This window comes from Epinephelus lanceolatus, chromosome 22, assembly GCF_041903045.1.
Source record: "Epinephelus lanceolatus isolate andai-2023 chromosome 22, ASM4190304v1, whole genome shotgun sequence".
Taxonomy (NCBI): domain Eukaryota; kingdom Metazoa; phylum Chordata; class Actinopteri; order Perciformes; family Serranidae; genus Epinephelus; species Epinephelus lanceolatus.
The window spans coordinates 3,921,965-3,949,076 of NC_135755.1; the positions used below are offsets into that span (position 1 = coordinate 3,921,965).

Sequence of the window (27,112 nt, forward strand, 5' to 3'; positions counted from 1 at the left end):
TTCCTGTCATGAACACACACACACACACACACACACACACACACACACACTGTCCTCTCCCTCTGTGCTTCAGCTTCACCTCATCCAGAGCACGAGCTCCACCTGGTGACGACCTGGTGGTGATAAAATATTTCTGATTCTGAAAAAAGTTTTTTTTTTTTTTTTTTTTAAAAAGAGACCTGTTTAAAAAAAAAAAAAACCTGTTAAACTGTTTTCATTAACAGATTTTTTTAAATTAATTTGACAAAGCCCTGTTTTTGTGTGTGTTATTTGTATTTATGTTACGTTTAGTTATTTTTTTTTAACTGTTTGATGAGCTTTAGGACTTGAAAATGCTCCTTGTTTGTTTGTTTGTTTGTGTTCAGCTCAATAAAGAATCCTGACCCACACTCCACACCAGGAGGGGGCGGTGATGCACCATGACGTTGCCAACCGACAATAACCCTCAGAGCGGAGGAAGAAGAGGAGGAAGAAGAGGAGCGGAATGGAGGAGGACAAGCAGAACCCGGAGCACCGGAGCAACAAGGTCCGGAGAAGACAAGCAGCAGGCTCGTCCTCTGATAGCAGCGATGTTGAGGTGAGTGTTGATGACGTCATGGATAAAAAGGGCTTGACAGCAGCCACACTAAAGACACGAGGAAGAGTCTCGAGGCTCCGTGGATCATCCGCTCATTCTCTGGTTCACTCTGAGCCTCGTGGCGGCCATTTTTCCGGTCAGTCCTCCGGTGTGTTGTGTCTGCAGGGACTCTGATGCTGAGTGTCTGGAACCTGAGCGGTCACCATGGTAACAGATGCAGCGGGTGTGACCTGAGGCGGGATGTGTACAGATGTGCAGAGACACAGCCTCAACAACACAGCTTAGTTTGGGTTGAAAGTTGTTGAGATTCTAACAACGCTCTGCTGCACACACACACACACACACACACACACACAGAGTTGGTGTTTGTAATAGGAGTTACCTTTTATTATAATCACACTGAGCAGTGGAGGAAGTGACGTGTTTCAACATGGGCGGGGTTAACTGTGGCTGTAACACCTGCTGGGAGTTGGTTACATAGTTCACCATGATGCTGCGGTTTAGGCAACAGGACAGTTGGTAAGGTGATACATGGTTGGATTCTGTGACTCACACAGAGCGCTCAGTGATCCAAAAACAGTTATGACTGTGTGGTCGACTGGCCAGAAGGAAGGGATCGACCCTGTGTAACGGCATAAACAGTCAGTGTTAGGGGTGAGACATATCTCGTTCATAATAATAGCGGTTTAATGTTTAACATTATATGAAAAATTCATATCGTGATACTCATGATATTTTTACTTGTTGACATATTGACGTCATACTGGCAACAACAAACGCACCCAAAGCAAAATTATTCCCCACTCCTCTGTGGTTCAAAAAGGAGGAGGAGCTTTAGTAGTGTGGAATAAACTGTGGCGTCCGCTCAGAGGGAGCTCAGTAAGCGGCTCCTCTGGCAGCAGGGTCCGTGTATTTTGTGGCCATTCGTTTTTCGTTTCGAAATAACAAATTGAAACACGGAAAACCAACCATTATCCGTTTTTGTTTAGAAATGACCACACGAAAAAGGAAAAAAACGACCCCTCTCCTGTTTTTTATTTGATAATGAAGAAAAAAAGAACGGAAAACAAAACGTTATCCATTATCCGATTTAATTTGGGAATTTAAAAAAACCCTGTGGGAAACTCCTTTCTCTATTTTTTGTTCGTTTCTTCTCTGACCAGTACGTTGCATTCATATGATGTCGGAATAATCGGAAAAATGACTTTCCGAGTGGGAAAATACACACAAATGCCTGCTCATGTCGGAAAAAGCGGACGAAAAGGAACGTTTGGTCCATGGACATACAACTTTTTATTAATTCACGTATTGCATATCATTTTTTGCAGACATGTAATGTGTATTTTCCCACTCGGAAAGTCATTTTTCAGATTATTCCAACACCACATGAATGCAACTTACTGGTCAGAGTAGAAACAAACAAAAAATAGAGAAAGGAGTTTCCCACAGGGTTTTTTTTAAATTCCCAAATTAAATCGGATAATGGATAACGATTCGTTCTCTGTTTTTCTTTATTATCAAACAAAAAATGGGAGACGGATTGTTTTTTTTCCTTTTTCGTTTGGTCATTTCAAAACAAAAAATGGATTATGGTTGGTTTTCCTTGTTTCAATTTGTTATTTAAAAATGAAAAACGAATGGCCGCAAAGTACACAGACCCAGCAGCACAGTGATTTAGTCACAAAGTTTTGGTGATGTAAACCTAAGTGAAAAACTTTATATATGTGACTGGCTCATAACAGCCTGTCACAGGTCACAGTTGTGGTAGATTTGATTTAGTTGAACTAGGGATCGACCGATATGTTTTTTTTAGAGCTGATGCCGATACAGATTATTATGAAACAGAGATACGGATAGCCGATATTTACAACCGCTGTATGACTGCTATAAAAATCATAGTTGACACAGAATTTAAAAGATAAACACTGACAAAGAGACACCAGAGGCAGGATAACAGCTCAGAATAAAGAACGAAAGTTTAGATCTTTCAATGAACAGGAAAATAAATCAGTTAAAAATAAATAAATAAGTAACGTAAGTTGAAGAATATGCCTGCTAAATAAAAAAAAGATAAATAAAAATGAATAAATACACAATAATCATAAATACAAAATTTAAAAAATAAAATGAAAAACACTAAATAATAATAATAAAATAAAGGAGTGCTCAATTAAAAGCCAGGCTAAAAAGGTTGGTCTTGAGTTTGCTTTTATGAGCCTAGAGTGGTACGTGCAGGCAGTGAGGAGCACACCAGGGGCAAAACAGCGCAGTGAAGGAAAACAAAACTGTTTATCGGCAAATCGGTGAGAAAAACCACCGATATCGATCACCCTAAAAAGTCATAATATCGGCCCCGATAATTGGCCGGGCCGATTATCTGTCGACCCCTAAGATGAACTATTGATGTTGTAACAGAATCTGAATCTCACTCTGAATATTGTTTTATAAACAGGTTGTTGTTGCTCTGACTGAAGTACTGAACATGTTTCTGTCCTCTGGTCCATTTAACATTGCTGGCTTCTAAAAGAAGCTTCTATAAAATCACAGGTAACAAACAGTTCACTCTGTTAATAGTTTAGGATGACGTTTACATACATTTGAAATGTGATATAATTCCTTCAAACCACCATAATGTTACCACTTTGGATAATGTCAGCGTCATCTACGAACGAATCACAGCTGAGCTGATACTCAGATTTTTTTGCTCCTTTAACACAAATAGTTCTGCAGCTGGACCAGGACTGGACTGTTGCCAAGCAACACACAAACACTCCTGCACACTAGCTTACTACTAAAGCCCCGTTTCCTCTGAGCAGTTCAGTTCATTGTTTCTGTCTCCACAGTGAAAAGTTGTGGATGGTCCCAACAGAAGCGTTCCTTAGCGTCCCCATGTTTGGTCCCCCCTCTGTTGGGGTACCTAGCACACAGATCTGGTACTAAAAGGTGGAGCTAGAAACCCTGCAGTCTGATTGGTCAGTAGAGGACGCTCACTCTGGTTTTATGTAACCTCTGTTCATACATCAGTAAACTACAACTATAAAATGAAAGAGAAAAAAATAACTTCATTCACTGGGCCGACTGCCGGCAACTTTTAAGGTGGAACGTTAACTTGTAATGTTACTCAATGCATGAGTTGATGACGTGAATCCATCAGCACACCTTAAATTTCACTGTGACAACTTTGACCATCACTTTAGTTTTTATATGACACACACTTTTAGTAATGACTTTAAAAATATAGATTAATTTGGAGCGGATTATGTGAAGGTCATATATTCTAATCCTCACTTCCTGTGGGCTACAGCAACACTAAACCCCTGAGCTTGCCTGAGAAGGACTAAATGCACAAAGCTGCTATTTTTAAATATCCCATGGAGAGAGACTCTCACTGCAGCCTGTTCTATTTTGTTGTGAAAATGTGGGCGTGCAGCCTCGTTCTGTGGACGATAAACCAGGTGCAGACTTCCATCTGTGTCACCGCTGATGAGGAAATACAGCGAGTGCTGGACGGAGCAGTGAGTGACAACAACCCCGCCCACACTTAAGAGGACTGTCTGAACAGACCGAGGGTCTAGGTACCATGTCTGAAGGCTTACTGCTGGTTCCAGAGGTGCTGGACTGAAAGGGTTGAAGTGCAGGTTGACGTGACCACAGAGCAGCTGCTGTGTATCATGTAGGCTACATCTGTGTGGTTCCATTTATTTTGCGACCAGTGAGATCCATCTGTTGACAGTCTTGTTTGTTTATTCTTTTAATCCAGATTTGTCCAACATACGGCCCGAGGGCAAGAACCGGCCCGCCGAAGGGTCCGATCCGGCTCACTAGATGACTTTGCACGCCTAACATTAAAGCAGCTATGAAGGCGGGATTTATACTACTTTATACATAGTATATATAGTAAAATTAATTTTGATCTGCATGAAAACTGAAGTGATTTCACGTCTCCTTCATTTTGGGAACGTACCTGCGGTTCTTGAGTAAAATGTTTTAATCTGCTGGGTCAAATTTGAAGTTTCAGAGCTGTAGAATGAGCAGCTGTCATGTTAGAAATAAACAGATGAAAAAAGTCTATATACATGTTCCGTCAGCACTCCTCTCTCACCTTAACTGAAGCAACAGTGACACTTTTAAGAGACGGTTGATAAACCTCCTTCATGGTTCCTGTTATCTCAGACTGAGGCTGCAGGGTTTATTGATCCAGCTCAGACACAGAGAGCCTGACTGCTGAACTGACGTCATGGTGACAGCCATTCATGTAGTTAAAATGTTGGGGAGTAACTAGTTACATGTAATTAAACTACAAAATAATTATAGTTGTTAATCAGTTACATCTTCTGGCCGCGCAGAAACGTTTTCTTTTGTCATATTTCCAAACAGCTTTTAGCTTTATCGCCCAGTTTAATACAGAAAAGTAATTAAAAAGTAAGGAAATGTAATAATTTAGGAATGTTTCGATCAGGGGCGTTTCTAGGATTTGAGGACAATGGGGATTTAGCCCAGACCTCTTCAGGGGGGTCGAAGTGGAGCTTTATTGTGATGCTTTTTTTTAATGCACGTGTGCTTCTTATTAACCTTTAAAAACTGTTTATTATCTTTATAAATCATGAACTGTGATGTCAGACTCATTAGTGACTGTTAGTAATTAGTACTGAGAGGAAACAGAATACTTTGGAACTTGTATCATTAAAGTTAAGGCCCCGTCTGTACGCATCCACATGTTTTGGTAAACAGATATTGTCCTCTGTGTTTTGGCCTCTCATGAACGCAAACAGAGGTTTGGGTCACTAAAATATAGATTTAAAAAAAAAAGCCCTCTGAGGTGAAGATTGGTGATGCACCATGTTTTTTTGCTGATATCCAAAATGCCGATATGTAACAACTATGGCTGGGCAGTATATCGTTGTTGTTGTTTTTTTGTTTTTGTTTTTGTTTTTACAATATATTGATACATTTTCAAGCAAGATATAAATTTAGACACCGTTAATATCGGTATAGGGTCAAGTTCCTCTCCTCTCTTTTCATTTCCTGTCATTTTTTATTTATTTTTCTGGCTAAATTAACTGAGATAAGTGTCAATAAGAGTATCGATACGTGTATCAGTATCAATAAGCGGTAACGTTAACAATATTGGTTTCAATTTGTATCAAAAAGTCAAAACTAAACTAATAATACCTCATGGAAAAGTCACCTGTGATCATAATGTTGGTTGGGTGTCACAGGTGGTAATGCATTTGTCAAACTTTGTGGAACATGGTGGGTTATGTTCCACATATAAATGTTCAGTGCTTCTCAAAGTCAAGGATGCTTCCTTGGTAGGACGGGTCCTACAGAGGCTAGGCGAGACTCCTTCCTAGCATTTAGTGAATACACATTGGAACAGGCCAGCAAGTGCCCAGGTGTGTGTCATCGACGAGAGGCCACTTTCAGATCTGGCAAATTGTCTGCAAAGAATTGTGGGTTCTTCATGCCCTCTGAGGGTACACACATGCATTCTTGAAAATTCTCTAAATGAAGGATCCTTGGAACAGTCCTTCGAGGGGATTCAAAAGCCTCCTTGAAATTCAGCTGTTTAAGGATCTCCCCTTGACTTTGAGAAACTTCTGTTTATAGTTTTAGATCGCTCGCTATCTGAAAAAACATCTTACTTGCCCTCTCTCTCTCTCTCTCTCTCTCTCTCTGTATGTCTGTCTATTGCTATAGAAACGTAGAGGAAGAGGGGGACTCAAACGTCACCACTGTCAGCACTGCGACAAATCCTTCTCAACATCTGGATATTTAAATATTCATCAGAGACTTCACACTGGAGAGAAACCACACAAGTGTGACCAATGTGGGAAAGCCTTCACGGAGTTGGGGACCTTAAAAAACCACCAGCGCATCCACACAGGAGAGAAACCCTACAGCTGTGACCAGTGTGGGAAAGCTTTCACAGAGTCAGGGACTTTAAAAATCCATCAGCGCATTCACACAGGAGAGAAGCCGCACAGCTGCCGCCTGTGTGGGAGTGCCTTCACAAGGTTAGGGACCTTAAAAATCCACCAACGGATTCATACTGGAGAGAAACCATACAGCTGTGACCAGTGTGGGATCACCTTCTCTCGCGCTAATAATCTCAAAGCCCATCAACGTGCTCACGCTGGAGATAAACGCTACTGCTGTGACCTGTGTGGGAAAACGTTTTCCCGCAACAGTAATCTTAAAGCCCACCAACACATTCACACTGGAGAGAAACCATTTCGCTGTGACATCTGCGGGGCGATGTTTACACGGGAGAGTTCCCTAAATGTCCACCAGCGAAGTCACACGGGAGAAAAGCCGTACTGGTGCGACCTCTGCGGGAAAGCCTTCCGCCAGGGGAGTGCTTTACTAGTACACAGAAGGATTCACTCTGGAGAGAAACCGTACAACTGCGACTTGTGTGGGAAAGGATTCACAAAGTTTGGGACCTTAAAGATCCATCAACGCACTCACACAGGAGAGAAACCATACAGCTGCGACCTGTGTGAGCAAGTTTTTAGCAATCTGCGTAGCTTAAAAACTCACCGACGTGATCACACCGGAGAGAGACCGTACTGGTGTGACCAATGTGGGAAAACTTTTTCATCAAGTAGTTACCTGAAAGCCCACGAACTCAGTCACACGGGAGTAAAACCGTACAGTTGTGACAAATGTGGGAAAGCTTTTATTACTGTGGGTCACCTTAATGCTCACCAGCGCACGCACACTGCATCTTAAAGGAATACTTTGGGTTTCTTCAACCTGACGTCCATCCATATTCATCCGTTACAAGTTCGTGGCTCAAAGTGCACCCAACCCCAAAGTGTATCCTGACTGCATCCCAAATTTTTCGGTGCATCAATACAATTTAGATGCATCCACAATTTTTCACTGCACCTTTTGGCCCTACAATAATACATTTTAAGCATTATCTATTTTGTCGGTTTCGACACACAGTGTCAGTTTTCTAACACATTATGTAAATGACTGCACATGGCCGCACGTTAAGTTTTTTTGTACTGGCACTACAGAGGTGAAGTTGTGAAGCACAGGACACAAAATTGTACAAGTATAAACGTATCAATGAAGTCCACGGCAGTTTGAAACTTTTCCGATCCTGTGTTTGGGGAGTTCTGAATTGTTTTAATATCTCAGTATTATTTCTATATTATTATCTTTCCCATGGTAAGGACACAGGAAGTAGGAGTGCTGAGGTATCATGAAATTCACCAATTGACAAAAAGAGTTTAAATGTAGCGTGAAAACAAAAGCGTTTCCCTTTTCTGTTTTTTTTCAGATGCCTTTTTTTAATCCGTCATCCAAACAAAAATTGTATGCACAGAAACCTTTCACACTGATTCTGATGTGTTTTATTGTTCTGTTAGTTCCAAAAATTTGCAAAATTTTACAAAATGTAAAGACACATTTCCTCCTTTGCCTCTCTCCACTGGAGTTACCTATCTGATGTCACCACTCCCTCCCTGTCTTTTCATTTGGCACCGCAGCTGCATGAAGGGGCGGAGCTGTGTGCGGTCCACATCCTCCTCATCATCATCATCCACCTGAATATAACTATCTGACCTGTTCAGAGTAGCTGCCTGCGTTATGAAATGATTCTGTGCGACCCGTTCCTCTGTCTTCTCACAGCTGTGTCCCGCCGCCACATTGTCTTCAGATTCTTTGTCAAACGTCTCAAAAGGCTCTGATGATGTGAAAGAGGCAGAAAATCAAACCTATTCTGAACATTTTAGTGACGGATGGAACTTTTGGAATCAGTGTGTAAACATGATTGACACAACGTGAAGTCGTATTGTGACACGTGCGCACTCATTGTGCAAAGGCCTTTACTCTTCTCAGACTGAAGAGTGACAAAAAGACTGAGTTGTATGAACAGGTCCAGTGGAGAAAAGGCAATGACAAGATGGCACATAGCGTTCGGGGAAGTTGCATCTGTATGGTAGGACACGCTTCTTCAGAGACAAAATACAAAGAATGGACCGGTCAAAGAAAGTGCGACATTCTCTGTGAGAAATCTGCATAATCTGCATGAGCTAGTGATGCTGTCAGATGGTTTGGATGAGCTTGTTAGGAAATATTGTGGATTTCAGGCAGGTGGGTCATAAAGTGATAAAGCAGCGTTTTGAGTAAGTTATTAATAAGTTTCAGTACACGTGCAACAATCCAACTTTCACCTTCTCTTCCCGTCCTGTTATTTGGCTTTTGACCAGGAATTTCTGTTAAAGTTTGACATATTTAAAACTTTCCAATCATCATGAACGGTAAAAACATTGTTCTCTGCAAATATGTAGGTTGAAAGTCCAGTTCAGACCAAAAATTAGCAATGAGACAAAACTGTTTTAGAACGTTGCAAAGAAAAGTGTCAGCGGTGTGAACTGGCCAGTCTGAGCTCGACTCAAGCCGGCTGATGGTGTCACCTGACACTCACGTTGTTGACTAGAGATGATACACCGTCTCATGGTGGTCACTTCTTGTCAGCGTTACAGATCAGAAGTACAGAGAGTTGTTGACTAGAGGTGACACACCGTCTCATCGTGAGGTCACTTCCTGTGAACCAGCAGAATGGCACTTTGAAGTACTTGCCTGTTTCAACTCATCTCGTTGGGGAATCTTTGGTCTGAACTGGGCTTTAACAACGTCCATCTCCGTCCACATTGAATGCATTTCTCTAACGTCATGTAAACACTGTTCCGATCAGCTATTTGCTCAAGGTCATACTTAAGACTTAAATACTTATAAGATGGGTGAGTTCTCAGTGTCTTCCGATATTTGTACTTTTTTAAACAGAAAACACGCCTTATGTCGTGATATTTACTGTAAATGACGGCATAACCAACAGCATGTAGGTTGCTATCAACAACGATCATCACCAGAAACTTTCAGCTCTGGTTTGCAGGTTGTGGCTCCACCATGTTTTCATGGATGTCTAATAGTTTCAGTCCCTAACGAGCTCCTGTATCCTAAAGTCCTGCTGTGCGAGGCTCACTACCGCTCACGTTATGATCTTACTCTTTATACACATTGTCAGATCCACGTTACACACGTCTGGTGTACAATCGGTTTTCAGCTTGATCAGTCATCATCGGTGATCATCTGTATTGACGAGGAAACAATAATTTGAATTACCAGTACCACAAACACAGAGACTGACCTGCTACGAGTCAGACACACCAGTGTGACCAGTGAGTCGCACTTGACTTATGTTTGGATGCAGGTGCGCTCTTATTCTGGCCCCTCCCCCGGGACCACTTTGCCTCATGAGACCCTTACAGGAGCTAACGCCCAGGACACCACAGTACTATCAAAAGGACTTGCAATGTGCTGCTTGACAACGCTTAAAAACAGCTCGACAGCGAGAGAAGAGCGTTCTGTTTCCTCTCCTCTGATCTATCACCGTCTCTCTGTAGTAAAACTCTGGAGCTCAGATTAACCACGTGGACTCTGTGGTTTCCTCTCTTCTTCTCTCATCCTTCAGTCTGCAGGATGAAGCCTTTTGCAGACTGAGACAGATGCAGATTTTCGGTTTGTTTTTGGTTTCCACCAAAGCAGGTGCAAAACAAACAGTATCCAGTGGAGGATGCTGAAGGTGTGGACACTGTATAAACTTCCCCACGAGCTCGCTTACGATGCTTCATCGTCCACAATGAAGAGATTGTATTTATTGATTTGTTATGTAGTATCTTTGTAGAAGATCACATCGGCCGTTTCCACTCTGTGATATCAAATGTTTGCTCTTCTTCTGCTTTAAAACATCTGCAGCCTGTGCTCACGTTAAGATTCTCGTACACCTGCATCATGCTTAGCTCACGTTAAATGAGGTCTGAATAAACAGTAGAAACAGAAAGCTGCTTTAATATCAATGTTTTTATTCACACACAAACACACACACCTTCTTGTTCCCTGACCCTAATGTAACCCGTAACTTTAAAGCTTTATGTACATCAGCAGACCTGCAGGCATGTGCCGACGAGTGGGTGGGTGAGGGGTCACTGCTGGATGCAGGAGAAGACACCAACCAGTCTTAATGCTGTTTACTTTCTCCTTCAAGTGGCCATTGTGCTCCCTTCCACCCGTCACATGACACCTGGCCACAGTCTCCTCATCAGGGTTGTCCTCGACCCTCCACCATCACAAAGACACAATGGGTCGCTTGTTATCCCCCCCGAGTGTACATGAAGCCTCCCCTCCTAAGCTGAGTCGACTCAAGAGGATCCCAGATCATGATGTCGGCATGGTCCCTCATGTGCCCCGCACTGACCCCCAAACCCTCATCAGTACACGTCATTGATACGGCGCCAATTTCCTCTAAGTGACAACATCACTTCTCATCCAACTGCCATTATCTATCACCGACAGTCAACACTGAAACAGGATGTGGTAATACTCGATCATTCTCCACCGCTGTATGTGTTTAACTGAAATAGTGGGAAAGTAGCTGTTATGGTTTTTACAGAGCTTGTAATCAGTATCATTCTATAAGAACACATGATGAGACGGCTGACCTGGCACTACCCGATACTATCCCCAAACAGTTCAATTTAGAAGGAACAAGTCTCCGTTTCCAGGTTTAATGGAGGTCAGATGTAGGTTTGTACAACATGGGAAAGTATTAGATTTGCTGAAGCTTAGTATTTGTCAAACACAGAGGAGACACTGAGTGTGATGACATCTTATAAGAAAAGTTGTTTCTATTTGAAGTTTGTTCTGCCGCAAAACTCATGTGGGCGTTTGGTATTTTGTAGGAAACAAGAACCGATGCTCTCATTTTGCTCAACAAGAGTATCACTTGTACAACACTTGTAATTAATGTTGCACAATTAACTTTTTTGGCTTATGAGAGCCACAGAAAAACATTTTTAACACTAGAAAAGCACTCAGAGAGTGCAGACCTCCGCCAAGTAGGTGATATTCCCTCCCCCTCTGCATCAGATTTTGCAGCCTGCATCACAATTAAGTTATCTGCATCACTATCATTATTAGGTCATATATGCCTTCACCATGGAGACACTGTGGTGTATTTATTTCATTTTTATTTTGTAGCAACACAGAATATAATATGTTTTTTTGTATTTTTCAGTTTCTTTTTTTCCAACACAGAACATTAATTTCAACTTTAGAATTACAACAATATTTAGCAAGTAGAACAAGACGTGCTGTCCAGCCACCAGATGGCGGTATTGTCACCGTCTTAATTACTGCTCAGGCTGTCAGACCATACACTTTATTTATTATTTTATCCACTTTGCTTCAACCGATCACCACCAAAAATTTGTCATCTGTTCCTTGTCCCATTATCCACCTTTCGTTCCTATTTTTCACAACTTTGACGTGTCCCCTTCCCCTGCCATGTTTTTTACCCACTGGTTGTGTTTCTCAGGTAGTATCTCTGGACCTGAAAGCCTCCACAATATCCAAATATAGCTGTATTGTGAATAACCAACATAAAGTGCAGTGGTAGGAAAGTATAACCGAAATAAAAAAGTACAATTTTGCGGTACTTGTACATTAGTTGTGTACATTAATTCTGCAACTTTGTATTTCTGCTTCACTATGTGTCAAAAGCAAATATTGTACTTTTAACTACACTACATTAATCTGCCAGCGAGTTGATTTAAGATTAAGATGTTACAGAAAAAACATATGTAAAGTTCACATTAAATGCCTACTATGAAAACAGCATCAACAACACCTGTGCTTTCTTGACCATCCTGATTGTTGCCTTGTTTGTAGTATGTGCTTAAAGGTCACCCCATATGGTCTACATCTGGTAAGGTGATTGGAGAAACTGACACACATTTACAAAAATAAAAATTTACAAGAATTTTCAAGTAATTCTTTGTACAGATGTTCATGCAAACAACACAAAACAAACAAAATAAAAAGAAAAGAAAAAAGATAGGATATATATAAACAAAGCAATTAATGTCATCATTCTTTCATCCCTATCTGTTTCTCTTACAAATTTAATATTCTTTCTCTTTTATTCTCTTTATTTTCGTTGATCGAAAAAAAGGTGTAGACTGAAGCCCAAGCTTATTTTGTCTACCCTTTTTAAAAACATGAATTCATTTTCTTCAAAACAAAACTTAAGTCAGTAGCAGCGACTTTTAAACATGACAGTCAAATAAATTAAATATTCTTCTTCCCCTTTTCATTTCTTTTTATTCCCTCCTTCCTTTCCTTTTTTTCAAAGGTTCTCATAATAAACTTAAAGCATAATTATCCAGAGACCTAAATTCAACAATTCACAAATCCCCATGTTCATTTTCTTACATAACTTTCTAATGATTTGGTTTTAAATAATTTCTTAAATGTACCCATATTTTTGCTTTCTTTCAATTCAATGTCACAATCATTCCATAACTTCACTCCATACACTGACACACATCTACTCTTCATATTAGTTCTTACCCATTTCCTATCAAAAATGAAATTTCCCCTCAGTGGATAAGTGCTTGTCCTCTTTATGAATAGCCCTTGGATACAGTCTGAAAGTGTTTTACGATGTGCTCTATACATTAACTGTAGTGTTTTAAAGTTAACCAGATCCATCAATTTCAAATTTTGAGAGTGCACGAATAACTTATTGGTGGGGTGTGTATATTCAACCTTGTTAACCAGTCTCATAGCTCTTTTTTGCAACAAAAAATGCAATTTGTATTAGTTTTGTAGGTATTTCCCCATATCTCTACACAGTATGTAATGTAAGGAAGAATGAGTGAAGAATACAAAATTAATAGTGAATTATGGTCCAAGATGTCCTTAGTTTTATAGAGTATTGCAATAGATTTTGATATTTTTGATTTAATGTACATTATGTGGGGTTTCCAGTTTAATTTATGGTCTATCATTACACCCAGGAATTTGCTTTCATACACTCTCTCTATTTCTACTTTGTTAATCTTGAGTTTAACCTCATTGTTAATTTTTTTATTTCCAAACACTATGAATTTTGTCTTACTTAAATTCAGTAACAGTTTGTTTACATCAAACCATTTTTTTTGAAATTGCACAATTCACTTTCGACTATATCCAAAAGCTCATTCAGATCTTTATGTGAACGATGGTCCATCCATCAAATTTTGACATATTATTTTGTGTTTTTTTTAGGGATTTTCTGTTTGTTTTCCAAAATCGTAATTTGTGAGGTAAGAATAAAATCTGTTAATTTCGGCTTAACAAGCTCTGGTGTAACAGTCACTGACGATCTGTAGCTGCTTGATTTTCACAGGATCCTGTCCAGGCAGGTTTTCGTACACATCGGAGAGAGCGTCGTAGATTTTCTTGACCAATCTCAACTCATGCAGTCCGCTTACTGTATTGTTGTCTAGGACATAAATGTGATGTGATCCTGCTGGGTCTTATAATTTTTGGATGTAGGCACAAGCTGTACATTGTGTTAATAAATTCATCTGTCATTCTGTGTCCGTCCGGATTTAACACGTCAATATTAAGATCTCCACAAATGAAAATAGTTTTATGGGTCTTTTTAGAAAATGTCTCACTCATCCATTCATTAAACACAGCAATGCTGGAACCTGGTGATCTATATATGCAACTTATTATTACATTTTTATTTTTTTCCTTCCAGATTTCAACTGTAATGCATTCAAATATGTTGTCAACCACAGTCGTCATGCTGTCCAACACCTTGTATTTCAAATTTTTGTCCACATACATGGCCACACCACCTCCGCCTTTATTTTTTTATTCATGTACCTCATTTCATAACCGCCAACTCAAAGTTTTTGTTATTTTTATTAATGTAATGCATGTTTTCTTTAAAAATGTTGGAGATTTTCTCTTACTTAAAATGTTTTGGTGATTTTTATTGTTTCTTTCAAAATTTTGGGCATTTTTTTTTGTTAAGCATTTTTGCTGAATTTTAGTTGCTTTAAAAATTTGCAGTGATTTTTGTCTTGATTGTTGTTTTTTTTGAAAATCTTTTTTCTTAAGAAGGTTTTGTCGAGTTTCTTTTTCTCTAAAATGTTGGTGATTTTTTTCCCTTTAGATATTTTGGCGATATTTTTCTTTAAGAAAGTGTTGATTTTTTTAAAAAAAAAAAATCTATGGTGATTTTCTCTTGTAAAAGTGGTGCCAGTTTTTTTTTCTTTAAAATTTGTTTCAATTCAAATTGTTAGCATTTTTAAAAAAAAATATATTTGGCTTTTTTTAAAAAAAGAAAAATGTTTTGCAGTTTTTAAAGAAAACATACAAAGGCAAGTTTTCTCAGATTTTCACATTTCCGACAGTCATCATGTGCAACAAACGCTTCTGTCAGAAAAAAGAAACACAGAACCAAATGTAAGTTTAAAATAGTGAGATTTCATCAAAGTCACTTTTTTCTGTATCTCATTTAGAATTTGTCCAAAAATAACTCGTTCACACTAACTAGCAGAACGAGAAAAGTAAAAAAAAAAAAAAACTGAGGTTATTTTTCAACTCCAGGATTTTATCTTCAACTCTAACTTTCAAACATCAAAGGTTTTAGAAATCTAATAACTAATTTATGGTGAGGGAGGGTCGTGTACTTCCACCAGTCACTCAGGGAGGCTGAAGGAAAAAATATTTATAGCTTAAGGGAGGGTCACACGCAGCTACACCCTCCTCTGATAAAGAACAGTCCCTAAATTCATGCTCTATAGACCTTTTTCACGGCAGACATTTTGACACGTCAGAGTAGGAGCAACACAGGTGTGTTCAATGACACTAATGACAGCTGCGTTCCACTTAGGGGAGACCCTGGTATTGTCCATGTTGGCTAAATGTTACTAGCTTACTGGGACACTGAATGGAACTCAGCCATCCTTAATGTTATCAATTTCACCTGTGCTTTTTCTACTGACACAAGTCAAAATGTCTGCTGTGAAAAAGGTCCATTGATCCCTGTTTAAAGTTTTCTTTTCAGCCAACTGAAAATCAACTCTTACCGGCGTGGAATGTGCTGCCTTAGCAACAGTAACTAAGAGGGGCGGGGCTTATAACAGGAAGGCTTCTTAAGACTCAGCCCAGGACATCAGAGTCCATGAGACGCAATGGGACAGAGAGAGCAGAGGTCGACATTTTTACAATATACAAAGGAATGTTGGAGAAATGAGAGAATGTCAAAGGAGCAGCAAAGAAGAAGACATCATATCACGCATGAGATTTGGTCATACGGGGTTAAATAGCACATTATTCATAATACAGAAACATGAAACAGGAAATTGTGAACATTGTGAGTCAGGAGAAACAGTAGAACATATCCTCTTTCAGTGTCCAAAGTACCAAACACAGAGAAACACACTCAAAGCAGCATGTCAGAGAAATAAGATACGTTTAATGTAGCAGATATATTGAGAAGAAACTCAGGGGATGTTGTATTTGGAGAGATTTTTAGGTTTTTGGAAGCAACAGGGCTTGTTAAAAAAATTTAATACATAGTATATTCTGTTCCACACTCCAGTCCAGAAGGTGGCGGTAATGCACCTGAAAAGTTGTTTGCCAACCGCCATAAAAAGAAAGAAGAAGAAGAAGAAGAAGAAGTTGAAGAAGAAGAAGAGGCGAGCAGCGATCAGGAGCAGGACATCAGAGTCCATGAGAGAGGAGGAGCAGGAGGAGCAGGAGGAGCAGTAGAGGAGCGGAATGGAGGAGGACAAGCAGAACCCGGAGCACCGGAGCAACAAGGTCCGGAGAAGACAAGCAGCAGGCTCGTCCTCTGATAGCAGCGATGTTGAGGTGAGTGTTGATGACGTCATGGATAAAAAGGGCTTGACAGCAGCCACACTAAAGACACGAGGAAGAGTCTCGAGGCTCCGTGGATCATCCGCTCATTCTCTGGTTCACTCTATGAAACGGGTGCCATTTCCACTTTGCAATTTTCAAAATTTTCATAAAGGGCAAACATTTTTCTTAAGAAATGCACAATATGAAAGACATGTTAAACCTCCAAGAAAACATATTTTCCCACCTCAGACATAAAATATTTATTAATATTACACGTTTTATTCAGACCGGGGAGTCATTCTTGTTGTACCACCCCGTCACGGACAATATGCACACAATATAATACATTAAATCATTTTTAAAAATCTAATGCATCAAATGTCAGACAGTCTCGGATTAGTCTAAATGTGTACAGATTAATTTTAACCGTTCTGCACATTTTTTTTAACATGTTTGTCGAATTTCATGTGAGTGTCCAGCATTAGACCTAAATAAGCTTTATTTAAGCTCCAATTCAATCAATTTTCAAATTAAAATGGGAAACAGATCCACCCCGTCACCTCACATACCACCCTGTCACAATAAAAAATGTGACGGGGTGGTATGTGACAGGGTGGTAAATTTCAAACTAAAATGGCTGCCAGTTCACTGTGTGGTTAGCTAGCTAACTTAGCATGCATGATTTCAACTTGAAATATAATTTTCTTTGCATTAATACTGACATTTTTTTTTTTTTTTAACAAAAAAACATTTTCCTGATCTATTTTCTGTGACGGAGTGGTTAGGTTAAGCTTGATGGACCCTATCCAACATACAAAAACAACAAATAAACAATTAGAGTTCTACCAATACCGATACCAGTATCAGAAATGCCTCGGCAGTATTGGGTATCGGTGAGTACAGCCTATGACCAATCCGGTACCACGTGATGCCTCACGTCATTATGCATATGCACGCTACAGGCAAACGTAACGGAAACGGAGCAGAGTTTAAAAAGCATTCTACTGTCGCCTTGATCTGTGTCAACACTGGATAATAATAATAATAAAAAAGTTTTATGGCATTCATTCTACTATTATGTATTTATTTCTTAATATTTTACATAGAGTTTTAGGAGTTGAGACATACAACAATTCATATCCCATCCATTTTTCTTTTACACGCTGGTATCAGATCGGTACTCGGTATGGGCAGATACCTAAGGTTCAGGGATCGGAATCGGTATCGGGAAAGAAAAAGTGGTATCAGTGCATCTCTATAAACAATGTAAAATAATATGGGAACTTGCCTGCTTTTGAACTTTGTGTTGTAATTTAAAGCAACAGTACATTTTTTTTTATAGACCGAAAAAGTAAGTGTGATCATAACTTTTTCACTAAAAATAATATTTCTGTTTTGGATAAATATAGTTTATGGTATCATGAATTTGCATTTAATCATAAAAATAATAAAATTTTGATCAAAAAATAAGATTTTTTTATTGATAATTTAATTTTTTGAATCTGTTAGAACATCAAACTGCATATATAATGTAACAGAGATAGACACAACGGACTTCCTGTCATCATTCAGAGAGAAGCGGAGTTTAACCTGAGAGGAGAATGTCATTTTTGTGTTCATGCTGCTCTGCAGAGTCGGTTAACTTCTTCTAACTACCAAAACTTTCCAGCGTCTCCTGAGACAGGGATCAGACCCACCAAACGTGGATCATAACGGGACCACCGTGGCTAACCTGCAGAACATGGCCAACAGCTACTTCCACAGACTGTGTATGCCACACCAGCCGAGGACAGACTCGTCCACTGAGGTCAGTTTACTCCCTTAAATACCCTGTGAAGTGTGGAATTACTTCACATCGTAGACTGTTTATAAAAATGTAGGACGTGTCTCCACTTTCTTCCACTGTACAAAAATGAAGCCAAAATATGCAGATATACCCGCTGCCATCTTATTCGTGACGCCATTTTGAGCCAGCGTCTGAGCAGTAATAGTGTTGAGCATCTAATAACAAATCAAAACCAATCTGATAAAAAACTTAAACACTGGAGCAAACAGCAGTTTTTAGTTTGGGCCATGTCCTGTCCAGTCACATGCAGAGGCGCGGCTTATTGTCTATACTGCAGCCAGCCATCGGGGGGCGAGCCATATATTTTGGCTTCACTCTTGGGGAGCTGTAATGTCGTCCATATTTATGTACAGTCTATGGTTCACACAGAAATAAAAGATGTTAAAGTGAGTCTAAAGTACAGATAGTCACAAATCAAATCATTGTGGCGCACCATGACACAACTGAAAACGTCCATCTACCTGTGAAATGTTCCCTCTGCCACTGTCTGCATCACAAACCCAAAACATCATCCATCCATCTGTGTGTTTAACAGTTTGTTCTCCAACATACCTTTGCTCATTGTGTCCAAAAGTCCTATTTTAACTTCATCAGTCCACAGGACAAACGTCTGACGCTGAATGTTGTGGTGAGGACACAGGAAAGATTTTCTTCTGATGACTCTTCCATGAAGGTCATATTTGTCCAGGTGTGTCTGCACAGTAGAACAGTGCACCACCACTCCAGAGTCTGAGAAATCTTCCTGCAGGTCTTTTGCAGTCAAACAGGAGTTTTGATTTGTCTTTCTAACAATCCTACGAGCAGCTCTCTCAGAAAGTTTTCAGCTTGACCTCCACAGTTCCTGTTAACGTCCATTTCTTAATAGCATGACCAACTGAGGGAAACCTGAAAACACTTTGCTATCTTCTTCTAGTCTTCATCAGGTCTTTTAGTTTTCAGAGTGCGAGGCAGCTGTTTAGAGGAGCCCATGGCTGCTGATTGGGACAAGGTTTCAGGAGTCAGAGTATTTATAAAGATATCTACAACGTCATTCTGACTATCTGAAACTTAATTCAAGATATCTAGAAAGGACCATGTAGATAACTTCAATTGATGATAATTTGATATATACAGTACAGGCCAAAAGTTTTGACACACCTTCTCATTCAATGTGTTTTCTTTATTTTCATGACTATTTACATTGTAGATTCTCACTGAAGGCATCAAAACTATGAATGAACACATGTGGAGTTATGTACTTAACAAAAAAAGGTGAAATAACTGAAAACATGTTTTATATTCTAGTTTCTTCAAAATAGCCACCCTTTGCTCTGATTACTGCTTTGCACACTCTTGGCATTCTCTCCATGAGCTTCAAGAGGTAGTCACCTGAAATGGTTTTCCAACAGTCTTGAAGGAGTTCCCAGAGGTGTTTAGCACTTGTTGGCCCCTTTGCCTTCACTCTGCGGTCCAGCTCACCCCAAACCATCTGGATTGGGTTCAGGTCCGGTGACTGTGGAGGCCAGGTCATCTGCCGCAGCACTCCATCACTCTCCTTCTTGGTCAAATAGCCCTTACACAGCCTGGAGGTGTGTTTGGGGTCATTGTCCTGTTGAAAAATAAATGATCGTCCAACTAAACGCAAACCGGATGGGATGGCATGTCGCTGCAGGATGCTGTGGTAGCCATGCTGGTTCAGTGTGCCTTCAATTTTGAATAAATCCCCAACAGTGTCACCAGCAAAACACCCCCACACCATCACACCTCCTCCTCCATGCTTCACAGTGGGAACCAGGCATGTGGAATCCATCCGTTCACCTTTTCTGCGTCTCACAAAGACACGGCGGTTGGAACCAAAGATCTCAAATTTGGACTCATCAGACCAAAGCACAGATTTCCACTGGTCTAATGTCCATTCCTTGTGTTTCTTGGCCCAAACAAATCTCTTCTGCTTGTTGCCTCTCCTTAGCAGTGGTTTCCTAGCAGCTATTTGACCATGAAGGCCTGATTGGCGCAGTCTCCTCTTAACAGTTGTTCTAGAGATGGGTCTGCTGCTAGAACTCTGTGTGGCATTCATCTGGTCTCTGATCTGAGCTGCTGTTAACTTGCCATTTCTGAGGCTGGTGACTCGGATGAACTTATCCTCAGAAGCAGAGGTGACTCTTGGTCTTCCTTTCCTGGGTCGGTCCTCATGTGTGCCAGTTTCCTTGTAGCGCTTGATGGTTTTTGCGACTCCACTTGGGGACACATGTAAAGTTTTTGCAATTTTCCGGACTGACTGACCTTCATTTCTTAAAGTAATGATGGCCACTCGTTTTTCTTTAGTTAGCTGATTGGTTCTTGCCATAATATGAATTTTAACAGTTGTCCAATAGGGCTGTTGGCTGTGTATTAACCTGACTTCTGCGCAACACAACTGATGGTCCCAACCCCATTGATAAAGCAAGAAATTCCACTAATTAACCCTGATAAGGCACACCTGTGAAGTGGAAACCATTTCAGGTGACTACCTCTTGAAGCTCATGGAGAGAATGCCAAGAGTGTGCAAAGCAGTAATCAGAGCAAAGGGTGGCTATTTTGAAGAAACTAGAATATAAAACATGTTTTCAGTTATTTCAGCTTTTTTTGTTAAGTACATAACTCCACATGTGTTCATTCATAGTTTTGATGCCTTCAGTGAGAATCTACAATGTAAATAGTCATGAAAATAAAGAAAACGCATTGAATGAGAAGGTGTGTCCAAACTTATGGCCTGTACTGTATATATTGAGATATTTTGAACATGAATTATGACTAGTCAAAATGACGTTGTAGATATCTCAAACTGGAATTACAGATATCTACAATTCAGTTGCAGATATCAACTATATATATATATATATATATATATATATATATATATATATATATATATATATATATATATATATATATATATATATATATATATATATATATATATATATAAGTTTGGACACACCTGTGTCCCCAAGTGGAGTCGCAAAAACCATCAAGCGCTACAAGGAAACTGGCACACATGAGGACCGACCCAGGAAAGGAAGACCAAGAGTCACCTCTGCTTCTGAGGATAAGTTCATCCGAGTCACCAGCCTCAGAAATGGCAAGTTAACAGCAGCTCAGATCAGAGACCAGATGAATGCCACACAGAGTTCTAGCAGCAGACCCATCTCTAGAACAACTGTTAAGAGGAGACTGCGCCAATCAGGCCTTCATGGTCAAATAGCTGCTAGGAAACCACTGCTAAGGAGAGGCAACAAGCAGAAGAGATTTGTTTGGGCCAAGAAACACAAGGAATGGACATTAGACCAGTGGAAATCTGTGCTTTGGTCTGATGAGTCCAAATTTGAGATCTTTGGTTCCAACCGCCGTGTCTTTGTGAGACGCAGAAAAGGTGAACGGATGGATTCCACATGCCTGGTTCCCACTGTGAAGCATGGAGGAGGAGGTGTGATGGTGTGGGGGTGTTTTGCTGGTGACACTGTTGGGGATTTATTCAAAATTGAAGGCACACTGAACCAGCATGGCTACCACAGCATCCTGCAGCGACATGCCATCCCATCCGGTTTGCGTTTAGTTGGACGATCATTTATTTTTCAACAGGACAATGACCCCAAACACACCTCCAGGCTGTGTAAGGGCTATTTGACCAAGAAGGAGAGTGATGGAGTGCTGCGGCAGATGACCTGGCCTCCACAGTCACCGGACCTGAACCCAATCCAGATGGTTTGGGGTGAGCTGGACCGCAGAGTGAAGGCAAAGGGGCCAACAAGTGCTAAACACCTCTGGGAACTCCTTCAAGACTGTTGGAAAACCATTTCAGGTGACTACCTCTTGAAGCTCATGGAGAGAATGCCAAGAGTGTGCAAAGCAGTAATCAGAGCAAAGGGTGGCTATTTTGAAGAAACTAGAATATAAAACATGTTTTCAGTTATTTCACCTTTTTTTGTTAAGTACATAACTCCACATGTGTTCATTCATAGTTTTGATGCCTTCAGTGAGAATCTACAATGTAAATAGTCATGAAAATAAAGAAAACGCATTGAATGAGAAGGTGTGTCCAAACTTTTGGCCTGTACTGTATGTATGTATGTATGTATGTATGTATGTATATATATATATATATATATATATATATATATATATATATATATATATATATATATATATATATATATATATATATATATATACATATATATATATATATATATATATATAATGACAAACCCCATACACATGAATGGCAAAAGTAGTTTGAATCTTACTAGGCAAAATTATGTTGCAGATATCAGTAATGAATATCCAGTCTAGCTATTAAATGTTAAAACGGCTTGCCATACTGTGTCTCCATCTGCTGGTTGAATCTGTGATTACACCCTCTGATGTCTCCTGGCCAACAAGATGGAATTGCCGTCATTCAAGGCTCATTATGTGCATTTTGGGAACACTTTTGGCGGTCTGATTGATTGAGTTGTTACAATAAAGCCAAAAGCTGCTGGTTTAAGATGATTTAATACTTAAAGTGACATCTTAGTGACATCAAATGAGTTTCCTGAGGGTGCGAAAATGTGCTCTGCTTCATTTTATCAGCATCTGACTGTGTACAGGTGATGATAAGATACTGATGCATGATTTTCTAGAGAGTTTGGGCTGCTACATAATTTCAAAGGAATATTGTAGGAAGTATTGTCAGGTGAGGATAAAAACTATCATGTATTCTGTCTTTATGCCATGCTAATTTCTGTGGTTATATGTCCCTACATAACACAATACATAACACTGGCAGTCAACATGTATCAGGTAAATGATTCAACACAAGTAACAAAACAACACATCTGAAAGATGTAAGTATGCATGAAGAATATGAAGGACAAAATTCAAAACAAATAGATGATAAAACATGACTCAATTGCTAATGATTCACTTACTAACTTTCTGATGCAAAAAGACTGATGATATAGTGCGATATACTGATGTCATTCACAATCACCATAAAGTGACCAGACATCAAAATAAGTTTCAGTGTATTAACAAACTCTTGTAAATAAATCGTACTGGACAATGAAACAGTTGGGCCAATAAATGTGTTACAGTCTGTTCAGAGTTTAGTAACTTACAACACTGCACCGTCCTGACTACGGTGAATCCAGAGGCTGCTGCCTAATGAGCTCCTTCACAAGAAAAAGTCAAAGTCAAAAACATTTTGAATCCGAAGGGTGATTTTAAAAAAACTACGATGTCCAAAGATGTGTCCCGCAGTGCTGTGTTGTCCTCTTCTGATGTAGTGTTGTCCTCTCTTGATCCGCTGACTAACGCAAACTCAACTGCTAAGCTAGCTAACGACTAGCTAACGGCTAGTGTGCTAAAGTAGCTAGCTAGATGCTAGCGGCCTAAATCGTCCACACAGTTCTTCTTCTGGCAGGGCACTTTGTCAAAATGTTTTTTTTTACAGTCGTTCAGTCACTGAACCAAAGTCCCACATACTGTATGCTAACACAGTCAGCTCTCGTCGGCGCAATATTTTGTATTTTTTCCTGCTAACTGTTAGCTGCTCTTCTCCATGCTAACGGGTCTCCAGGGTCGCCAGGTCTGACCCATTCCTTCGTCTTCGCCGCCATGATAGGCTGACAGCAAATTACCACGCATTCAATTTCAAATCTACAAAGCAAACTTGTTTTACAGAATGTATTAAATCACCACAACGTAAAACAAACAAACTTTAAATGATACCTTTTATAAATGCAGATAAACCAGACCATGAAATGAATTCACTACACAATGCAAACACAAATACATAAAATAAATAAATAATAAAAATAAAAATACATATAAAAATAAAGATAACCCGTGGTACAAAGAAACAGATAAACATGTGTATTCAGTCTGAGGATTCAGAGAATAAAGTTGCATAATTTTCCTTAATACATGAACATATCGATACTGGTTATCAGACAAATCAGTTTATAAATCAGATATCAGCAAAAAATCCAATGTTGTACATCCCTAGTTACATGTTAACATTCTCAAATAAAACAAGAAGACATGAAATTGAGCATAATATCTCTCGTGAGCATAAAACCCTTTTGTTATTAGCTGCGATCTGACGCCACATCACATGAACTGCTCAGTCTTTAAAGGGAAGCTTTGCATTTTCAGTATCACACTTTTCTTTTTAGAGACGGAATGAATACAAAAGGTCCAAATCGGTGCAGCAGAGGTGGAGATACCCTGATTTAGTCTGTGGAATGGGTCAAGCTTCAGCAACACAGGAGCCTACATTTCATATAATGCAACTCCATAATGTCGACAGATCATTCAGAGATGTTAAGGGGGCATCTGTGGCCATCAGTCGTGGACACGGCGCCACGGTTGAGTGTCATAGGGGGTAATGCATTAGTCAAACTTGAACATTGTGGTTTATGGTCTCCGGACAAGCTCTAAATGTTATTTATGGTTTGAGATAACTTGCTCCACCATGACATCTCACTTATGCTGTCTCTGTTTGTCTGTAACTATAGAAACAGAGTGGAAGAGAGGAACCCAAATGCTTCTGCTGTCAGTACTGTGACAAATCCTTCTCATGCTGCCAGTACTTAAAGGCTCATGAAAGAACTCACACAGGAGAGAAACCATACAGCTGTGGTGAGTGTGGGAAAGCTTTTAGTCTAAAACGCTACCTAAGACTCCATCAGCACAGTCACACAGGAGAGAAACCATACAGCTGTGGTGAGTGTGGGAAAGCTTTTTCAGCAAAGCAAGGCCTAAAAATCCATCAACGCCTTCACACTGGAGAGAGGCTGTACAGCTGTGGCGACTGTGGGAAAGCTTTTCTGACCAATCAACAGTTAACGATCCACTGGCGTACTCACACAGGAGAGAAACCATACAGCTGTGGTGAGTGTGGGAAAGCTTTTTCAGCAAAGCAAGGCCTAAAAATCCATCAACGCCTTCACACTGGAGAGAGGCCGTACAGCTGTGATGACTGTGGGAAAGCTTTTCTGACCAATCAACAGTTAACGATCCACCGGCGTACTCACACAGGAGAGAAACCATACAGCTGTGATCAGTGTGGGAAAGCATTCGCCAGCAGCATGAGCCTAGAAGTTCACAGACGTGTTCATGCTGGAGAGAAACCTTACTGGTGCGACTTCTGTGGGAAAAGGTTCACCACCCAAAGTCAAGTAGATGTCCACCGACGTAGTCACACCGGAGAGAAACCGTACTGTTGTGACAAATGTGGGAAAAGTTTCTCTCAGAGTATTCAACTTAAAACACACCAGCGCACCCACACTGCGTAGTTTGAATCATTTCTGAGTCAACATCATCAAAACATATTGATTCTGAATGTTGGACATTGTTTCAGTCCTCATTGTCCTTCATTGTGTGGATACAGTGCCAATTGCTGCTCTTTCTCTGTCTCTCTTTTTGTTAATGTTCCCAACAATATTTTGTTATTCTCTGCTACTTACCAAAACAAGGAAAGTTGACGCTGTTGTGTTGTAGCATTGTGCCCTGACCCTCAGTCATTTTACAGATGTCTGTCCCCCCACAGGTATGCATTATGTAACACAACATGACCCTACATCGATATAAACAGTGTTGTCTAACTTTGTATCTTGCTTGAAAATATATTGATCTATCATACAGTCGTTATATCGCCTAGTAGAGAGATAAATGTGTTATGAGATATTGTTAATGCTTCTGTGCATGTATTGCTCTGTTTTGATTCTGTTCCTGCATTATGTGATGTTCCTCCGTCAGATATTTGACTTAATTTCTTTGTAATTCAAATGTGAAACCATGAACACTGCTACTTTTACTACATTCATTTACATTTGTTTAAAAATTATCATAACAAAAGCTAAAACATAGGTTGCCTGCTGCTGAAAATGTCCAGCCCATCAACAGTTTCTGGTTTTAAAATCTGGCTGGATTGAATTTATACTTAAACAGCTCTGGTCTGGCATATTTAATTTGATGGCTGCAAAGTGAACTTTGGCATGTTGTTTTGGGCGTGGCTCATCTCTGAAGCTTTAAATAATGCTATCTTGTTTTCCCAAACATACTGTGAAGCTGGCCTTTCTTGGGAGTGGAAAGAGTGGGGAGTCAGTTAACTTCTATGCCCTTGAAAATAGTATCATTCGATTTTTTTTTTTTTTTTTTTTTTGAGGTATTGTTTCACAGTTGGAAATTTAAGTATTGTGACAACACTGTCTCAGATCCAAGCTAGCTGTTTCCTCCTGCCTTCTCTTCATGCTCCGTTACCTGTGTTGCTATAGTCTGAGCTTCTCTCCACATTGAAAGCTGACCACCAGTAACTTTATGTTCTATCGTGGCTACGACTACACCTGCCCCCATCATCACACACTACGTGGTAGTGTTATCATGACATTGGAATTTCTGACTGGAATTTGTTTGTTTTGTTTTTACATGGGAGTGTGAGGGTGGAGAGAAGAGATGAGAGGGATTGCTGATAACAATCAGTGCACTGTTATTTCTGTATGTTCACCCACTGGTGATTGTTTATTTTTTTCAATCATCCTTTTACTCCAGAAGAGTGTACAATTATCACCAAACAATAAAAATAGATTGTACACTCTGCAATCGAATTGAAGTTCCTGTTGTTGGTGTCTTCTCTGAAAGCCTCCTGTGACAGCCTCGCCGCGAGTCAAGACGATTTTATTCATATAATACCAATTCACAAGTGATCTCATGACACTTTTCACATACAGCAGGTCAAGACCACGCTTTTCATTGAAAAAAATTCTTCAAAAAAGTAGTAGTGTAGTATGTATAGTATAGCATGTCGTCCAAAATCATGAAAAAATGTCATAGTATAGCATGTCGTCCAAAGTCATGAAAAAATGTCATAGTATAGCATGTCGTCCGAAATCATGAAAAAACGTCATAGTATAGCATGTCGTCAATAATCATGAAAAAACGTCGTAGTATAGCATGTCGTCCATAAT

At 39.8% G+C, this 27,112-nt stretch overlaps 1 protein-coding gene across 2 annotated transcripts; it reads left to right on the top strand.

Moving 5' to 3' along the window:
* The first annotated feature begins 432 nt into the window (after positions 1–432).
* LOC117245737 (uncharacterized) lies at positions 433–26,754 on the top strand. Of its 2 annotated transcripts, XM_033609221.2 has the most exons (3): positions 15,678–16,309; positions 17,967–18,104; positions 24,662–26,754. In XM_033609221.2, the coding sequence occupies exons 1-3, from the start codon at positions 16,217–16,219 to the stop codon at positions 25,439–25,441; spliced, it is 1,011 nt and encodes a 336-aa protein (XP_033465112.2). In that variant the 5' UTR covers positions 15,678–16,216; the 3' UTR covers positions 25,442–26,754. The 2 variants fall into 2 exon arrangements, with proteins under 2 accessions (XP_078020421.1, XP_033465112.2); XM_078164295.1 differs by lacking the exons at positions 15,678–16,309; positions 17,967–18,104; positions 24,662–26,754 and adding exons at positions 433–577; positions 6,278–14,342.
* Positions 26,755–27,112: the final 358 nt, after the last annotated feature.

What these genes read in the sequence shown, in the direction of transcription:
- LOC117245737 (XM_078164295.1), top strand. Translation starts at nt 485, where the DNA reads ATGGAGGAGGACAAGCAGAACCCGGAGCACCGGAGCAACAAGGTCCGG. An exon ending in CTGATAGCAGCGATGTTGAG is followed by an intron (nt 578 to 6,277) that starts GTGAGTGTTGAT and finishes CTATTGCTATAG; the next exon opens with AAACGTAGAGGAAGAGGGGG.